This window comes from Pseudomyrmex gracilis, unplaced genomic scaffold, assembly GCF_002006095.1.
Source record: "Pseudomyrmex gracilis isolate BER0280 unplaced genomic scaffold, ASM200609v1 scaffold_48, whole genome shotgun sequence".
Taxonomy (NCBI): Eukaryota; Metazoa; Arthropoda; class Insecta; order Hymenoptera; family Formicidae; genus Pseudomyrmex; species Pseudomyrmex gracilis.
Genome location: NW_018020632.1, coordinates 888,599 through 896,162, shown reverse-complemented (window position 1 = coordinate 896,162; position 7,564 = coordinate 888,599). Strand labels below are relative to the sequence as shown.

Sequence of the window (7,564 nt, the reverse complement as noted above, 5' to 3'; positions counted from 1 at the left end):
CCATATCTTTCATTTTCGATTTTTAATTCACGTAGTCCGGGAACTTTCCGGACAAACTGTGTACATATATATCGACCGCTCGGAATAAAACAATGAAGCAAAAACTAAATATACAAAACTAACGTAGCAAAAGAGAAAAAATTAGCTGAGTGAGTGCGACAGTGTGTGGCATCTGTAAAAGTGAACGAGCAAGGGATGATATCGGTCGCAATACCGTCCGATTTCATAGCCGCGACTGTTTTTCTCTCGCAGTTTTCTCTCGCAGTTGGGGCGAGAATGCAAGACAATATATTCTTAACGGAGAGAAACTACGTAAGTCTAATCGCCTACATTAATTAATTGAGTCAAAAATTTATGCAAATATTCGTATTTGCGCGAGATACTAGCTTGCGCTTGAAGCCTTTTAATTCGCGTGGTTAAAGAACATTGGCGCTTTCCTAGCACTAAACTTTTGCTATTTTATCTCGGTTCGTAAATAATAAGAAAAAATAAATAAACTAAAAATGATTGAACTGCATTTCTATATAAAAAAACTAAAAATGAGCTAAGATTCAGCTTGCAACTGAACGTTAACAGTGTGATCTATTGTGTTGTGTCAGTAACGAGGTTAGTGTTAGAGGATTGCATACGGAGGTAAAACAACTACCGACACACACCTGATTGTGTGATATTGGCCACCTACGTGATGACCCTCGGCGCTTAGGCCGTCGAAGAAATCGCAACCGACCAATGTCACACAATCAGAAAGAGAACTATGTAGAAATTAATGAGAATAAGTGCACGGTATGCTCTTATGGATGTCAAACAAATGAGACATGCGTCAGTAGAAAATGTGTATAGTGAAGTAAACAAAAGACATGGCGTATAGAACAAGATTGAAAGAAAGACAAAAAGAGAGAGAAAGAGAGAGAGTGAGAGAGAGAGAGAGAGAGAGATAGGGAAAGAGGGAGAGCCCGATGAGTAGTGCTAACAGAAACGAGAGATAGAAAAAGGATCGACAATAATCATTCTTGAAACGAACAAAAACGGATCTCTGCCGATTGTGCCGCAGGCTTCTGAGAGGCATCAGGACTCACCACTGGCAGCCCGCTGAATCATAGGACGCCTAGTGTCGCTATCGGACTTATCATCAACAGCAAAGATGTCGGTTGTGGGGGGCAGAGAGAGGCTGGCTCTCTTATGCTTGGCAGGAGTTAAGGGGGGATCGGGGCTAGAATTCCAATTGAACACCTCGTACATAGACGAGGACATTCTCATATCTGCGAACAAACCATTCAACGCAACGCAAATATTAGGTATTCCGCGAAAAACAAATCTTTTAAATAGAGAATTTAAATGGAGAAAGAGAGAAAGAGAAAGAGAGAGAGAGAGAGAGAGAGAATCGGACAAGGAGATGTGGAAAAAGGAGAGAGGAGGGGAAGGGAAAAGCGTAAAAAAAGTACTGTGAATTAGCGTGAGTTAGGCACAATGCGAATCGCACGTATCGATTTTTTCTTTTGATTTTTTATTTTCGCAATCCACCACGTTTTTGCGGAACCACCACCGGTAAGTACAGATTGTAGCAAAGAGAAGAAATGTACAGAAACGAGTTGTAGTAGTCACAATTGTAAAATTATTCTAGTCTGTTTTTTAAACAAATTTACTTTCGCTAGTTTCGTCTTCGTTCAGTGGTTCTCAAAACTGCTAAATTTCTCACGAGAATAAAAAAAAAAAAAAAAAAACAAAACAAAAAACGAGAGAAAGAGAGAGAAAGAGAAACCAAAAAAAAAAAAAAAAACATGTTTTCTGACAGGAGGAAGTGAATGATGATGTGGCGTTCGCAGGGTGAATGTTACGTAAACTGAACCAAAAACTTGTGTGCGCAGTTTAAACGAAAATTACGAAAACGCAAAAAAAAAAAAAACAAATGTCGCGTTGAAAAAGCAAAAACTTGGAGATTTTATCTCGCGCGAATTCATTTTCCAAACGAAAACATTTCCCAAGACGTTTTCCGTGTAGTAGCCAGTCTCAAGCTGAAAGTACGTGGATTTGCCTATCGTTTAAAGGAACACTGCCACAAAGAATGTATACAAAGAATACAATAGGCTACATAGAGTGTACAAATCCTGAAAAAGTAAAAGAACGAAAAAGTAAAAAAAAAGAAAAAACTTATGCTATGATCGCGGATGCTCGTGCTGAGCAATCGTTCCTTCATGCTTCGCGGTGTCGTTGTTGTTGCGACGTTGCTTGTGTGAATAATCTCGTGCTCGAAAAAAAAGCTTTGTTACGCAGGACATTTTTTTGTTTTTTTTTTTTAATTTCACATCACACACGTGATTCGAAATTGCACGAATCGATATTATTAAATTTAATTCTGGGGTGAAATATATACTTCGGTTTATATACATACAACTCTCCGGTATAAGCGTAACTTCGGTAATTATAGTCGCACGTGTGCAATTAACACGTACGTGGTGTAATTGAAGGGGGAACGCGCATTATCTTCTCCGCGCGCGCGCGTTAATATGTAACAAATATCGCGGCGAAATACGTTGATTACGCGATAAACGCGCTGTAAAAATTTTGTTTACCATGCACGAAGCGTGGCGCGGTCGTCTTCAACGATCGAGCGTCCCGCTTCGATTATCTATATCGATTGCCACTAAGAAAAATACTACGTTATCAAAGGTATCGGGCGCGATCGTGTGTGAAAATTATATAAGCTGCGAGAAGACGCGCGCTTACTCGTCCCGTTTATCCGTTGTCTGTGAAAATGCAGAAATATTCTCGCGGCGCGCGCCATTAAACGACAACGTTCCTCGCGAACTCGCGCGAACAGGAAGAACGATTGTAGGCCCGAACGACGAACATCAATCATCAATGCATACGTCGACGAACAAATGGAACGGGGCCGGCAGAGGCAGCGAGAAATAAACCGCGTTTCGCTCGAGCGCCATTTGTTCCGTGGAAAAAAAAAAAAAAAAAACAAAAACAAAATCATGTAAAACTTTCTTGTGAATATCGCAAGATTTTCGTCTCATTTGACGCGCTATTTGTGAGGAGAAACTTCCGTAAATTCCTTGATATTTGATCAACGCGAAATTTAATGTGTTCTCTCAATGAATGGTATAATATTCATTAATAATTATAATATACGATATAAAATGTATAAAATATATATATTATTATATAATATTATTATTTATTAAAATATATAATATTAATATCTGAAGATGGGAAGTTTTCGAATTCGAACCGCGCTAGTGTCGTGTGAAAAAAAAAAAATCTTCACAGATATTAACGCACACACCGCGGAAGCGAATCGAATATCGCAACAAAAATATGAATATAACGGTATATAATATTCAATACATATCTAATGTGTTTAATGAATATTATAGTATACATATAAATATTCCGTTGAATTTTTTTTTTTTTTTTTCCAATTCGTGTGAAATAACACAAATAGTGAAAGTTTAATTAAGAGTCGAAAAAGTATCACATATTCTCGGTGCGGTTTAAATAATAATTTATCAGCCGCGGTGCTTTACCTCACCGTTGCTTGACTACTAAAACCTCTGTCGAGCCTTCCCGTTACATGCGACGCTCAAGTAGAATTAAGGTATTAAGATATCGCGGTGTTCTCTCGTACGATACTCGCATTCAAGTAACAACGCGCACGCGAAATCCGCTTCCGAGTCGTGTTTTCACAAAGTGCAGCGCGCGCTGCTGCTCAACGCGCGCATCAACGATGACAGATATGGTTGATTCGACGCCCGGCTTGAAGTTACGGTAACTGCTACTTTGATTTGCATTCCACTTGATTCACACACAACTCATCAGGCGTGTGTGTTACATTCGCTCTCCCCGTGTGCGCAGAAAAATACACGGAAAAGTTCTTTAACGTCTTTCAGCTGCTCACTTTTCGGCCATTTCACTTACGTACCACGCGTTTATTATTTTATTACACAATAAACCGTTTCGTCATATTTCAATCTCCTTCTGCGATAAATCATACGCAGAGAGAGAGAGAGAGAGAAAGAGAGAGAGAGAGAGAGAGTGCGTATTATTCACTCGGGTCAATTGTGAAAAGCATATCTCGGACTATTCAGAAACGCTCAAAGTTCAGACTCTCTCTCTCTCTCTCTCTCTCTACCGGGAGAATTCTCCATTGAGAACTGTGTTCTCGTACGTATGGAATACGGAATATTCAAGTAAGCAAATAGATCTGACACGCTGAAAGGGTTAATCAAATTTTCCATGTGTGCGATGTGCAGCCACTACGTGCTCGGAGATCAACGATCGATTCTCGGCGGAGGTTCGTTGAATTTTGCGCACAATTTTTTCACGTTTTGTTTTGTTTTGTTTCACACGACGTCTATCCCCAAAAGATAATCGACGGACTTACCTTCGCCGGGCTTCCGGTCGAGGCCGCCGGCGGAAGTAGCGCGTTTCTTGCTACCATCTAGCTCTCTTTCGGAGGACCTCCTGGTGAGAGGCTGCGCCGCGGAGAACATCATGACGTTTGTGGTGGAGGTGGCTCTGCGAGTGCCCCAGAAGGTGGAGCCGCCTGTGTCGGCGGGTTCGAGCATCCGCGGCGTGGAACTGCCGAACGCGAAAACGATGTGAGACCTCTCGTTCTTTCTCTTCGCCTCTATGCGCGCCTCTCTTTCTTGATTCTTCCGGAGGATCGCCTCCCGTCTTTCCCGCTCCGCCTCGCATATCAGCCGTTTTCTCTCCTCAACTTGATTTCGTCTGCGCGAACGAGGAAGAAAGCAATATTATTTATCCACGTCAAATACCCTCAGAAGCCGACATACGTAAAAACTAACAGTAAAAAAAAGACCGAACGTGTGAATTTATAACTCTTCTTATTGTCGCGCGACCTATTCTTTTATTTTTTATTATTTTTTTTTGGTACATTTTTCATTATTTAAACCGTCACTTTTTTGTTTGTTTTACATTCGTTTCCTTTTCCGTTATTCTCTCTTCGCGAGATTCTTTCTTCGCGGATTAAATAAATAAACGCCGCAGTTTTCTCTCGAGGTTTCGGCAAACAAACGAGACATCGCGTTCTTTCGCCAGACTCAAACAAGAAACTAATTACTTAAAAGCAATTTATCCGATTTAATTTCGCAAAAGCTTATCGCACGCCCGCTCGTGGCGATCTCAACTCAGACCTGTCGTTGTCACGCGATCTGAGCTCGTCGATTCGTCTTCGTCGCTCCTCCTCGCGCTGCTCGCGGAAGCGTTGCGCGGCGAGCGCCTGTTGCCTGAGCTCCTCCAACTTCCGCTGCCGCTCCTCGTTCTGTCTCTCGCGGACGAGCTTCGCCCTGTCCAACTCCTTCGAGCTTCCCGTCGACTCCCGTCCTGCGAACGCGAAACGAAACGTATTCATTATTATCGTTCTGTTCAAACTGTAATCGCTAAAAATGCTTTAAATTCACGGCCGATATAGCTTTAAACGCGAAACACATGAACTCTACGGAGTCACCGGTTGTCAAATACAAATTTTTTTTTTTTTCTTTCTTCTTCGATGTCGTGAAACGTTTGTGATCAATCGCGTAATTTTGTTCGCGATTTCAACAGAGAACAATTTTAATTCACGTTAATATTCGACCGTTATTTTGCAACGTAAATCATGTGACAAGAAGTTGGAACCGTGAACGTGTCGTTAACTCAATAAGAAATAAGATTTATTACGTGCAATATACAGTCAAGTATAGACACATGTAACATAGATATTAGAAAATTGTTTGCAAAAAATGTGTGTTGCACAGTGTTTCAAAAAAGAAAGTATATACTCATTCATAATCAGCATGGGCGTCCGCAGGATTTTTTTTTCAGAAAGAGCGGAGCAATTTTTTTGTCCCAAAAATTATGAATTTTACAGAAAGGTCTCACTGTACACAGAGTTTTTATGAATAAATGTGTGATTTAATTTTGTTTAACCAGAAATTTCAAACTTGTTTCAAGATAAAAAAAAAAAAAAAAAAAAAAAACAATTTGTGAAAAAAATGCCGGGGGTTTGTCCCTCTCCCCCTTCCCTGCGGACGCTCATGATCATCAGAAGATAGTGGCGACACAAGCGAGAATATTAAAAATAAAATGTACACATTCACAGAGCAATGAGTAAAAGTTAGTTTGTTGTTAGATCGATCACGGAAAAAAAAAAGTTTTGCCGTTACAGCAAGAAATGAACTGAATGTTTTTGTTTCGTTCAGCAAAACGTTTTGTCGGCGAAAAACAAAAATCTCAACAGACTCGGCAAATTTTTCTCGCTGGTTGTAACGTAATTTTCTTGCTGGCTGATTTCTTCTTTTTTTTTTTTTTTTTTTTTTTTTTTTTTTTTTTTTTTTTTTTTTTTTTTCCGTGAACGGATGAACACCGAATGCGCAAAGTGAATTTCGAAAAGTAATTTACGGGTTAATTGTGAATGAAAAGTAATGACAAATGTTACGAATCAATTGATGATTCGGTAGCGTCGCTCCTCACAAAGGAGCGCGACAAAGAGAAGAAATACGTAAAGTGAGAAGAAATTAGAAAAACGTCTATATACACACAAAAACAAAAGAAAAACGCCCTTGAAAACGGTTGTTGGTACCTTCATTCTCATAAGGACGATCGCCGTCGAGGGAATCCTCATCGTAGAGACTTTGCCGGCGCTTCACATCTGCCGAGAAGAAAGGGAGACATGTGCGTGCGCACGTAAGATTCGAGGTTAATTTAAAAAAACTTCGGCGCGTAATACGAAAATTTTTGAATAAAAACCAATGAAACAAACAAACAAAAAAAAGAAAAAAAAAAAAACAAAACGCATGCACTCGCACCGTATGTACAGCAAAGTATGCGGCAAGAAGGTGTGTGCACGAGCTCATAAGCGTTTTTATTAAAGGGTTTGCATGCGACATGTGACTCTCTGCTCGTGCGTCAGTGCAAAAGTGTGACAATAAACACAACGAAACGAACTTAGCAAACGCTCGACGACGGCGTCGAGAGAATATGCGCGTTAAATTTGACGTAAAAAAAAAAAAAAAAAAAACTTTCTTAAAGACTTTGTCAACGAGCGAGTGAAAGGTGGAGTAAAAACAATTTGAAGGAAAAAATTAATTCACGTTATTGTTTTCAATATCAACGCAAAGTGCGATATCTTCTGCAATTTTCTCTTTTATATTTTTGCGTCATCCGCTTGTGACATTATTTGTTTACACACACACACACGCGCGCATTCCGTTAGGCAATTGCCAAATTACACAACTCGTTAGCTTCATCGCTCGTAAGATGGATTCGTTTTTTACCGACCTCCACCCGCCGCGCGGAGGCAAATAGCGCGCGCGTTAAACTGGAAAAACGCACGCTCCGGATGGAAAACACTCGGCATCGAACTCTGTTGAAACGCACAGTTCGGCAACGGCACGGAAATCCGCAATTGGGGACCGTGCAACGCGAGCAATATCATTCTGCGGTTTGTGGCGATATAAATGTGTGTCGCGACCCATATTTGCGTCATCCAATTAAATGCTTTTATTTACAATCGGGTGAATCCGCGCGAATATAAAACATACCGCACCGCGGTGTGTGTGTC

At 40.5% G+C, this 7,564-nt stretch overlaps 1 protein-coding gene across 4 annotated transcripts in view; it reads right to left on the bottom strand.

The window, feature by feature from the left end:
• The window catches only part of LOC109853481 (trichohyalin-like), a 22,809-nt gene that overhangs the window by 11,779 nt on the left and 3,466 nt on the right, over positions 1–7,564 (bottom strand). For 3 of the 4 annotated variants that reach the window (XM_020425644.1, XM_020425645.1, XM_020425647.1), the window contains 4 exons: positions 6,584–6,652; positions 5,160–5,349; positions 4,388–4,734; positions 1,077–1,259 (listed from right to left, as the gene is read on the bottom strand). In XM_020425644.1, the coding sequence (XP_020281233.1) occupies positions 1,077–1,259; positions 4,388–4,734; positions 5,160–5,349; positions 6,584–6,652 (789 nt within the window). The remainder of the gene's footprint in view (positions 1–1,076; positions 1,260–4,387; positions 4,735–5,159; positions 5,350–6,583; positions 6,653–7,564) is intronic. The other variant, XM_020425646.1, reaches the window with a different exon arrangement.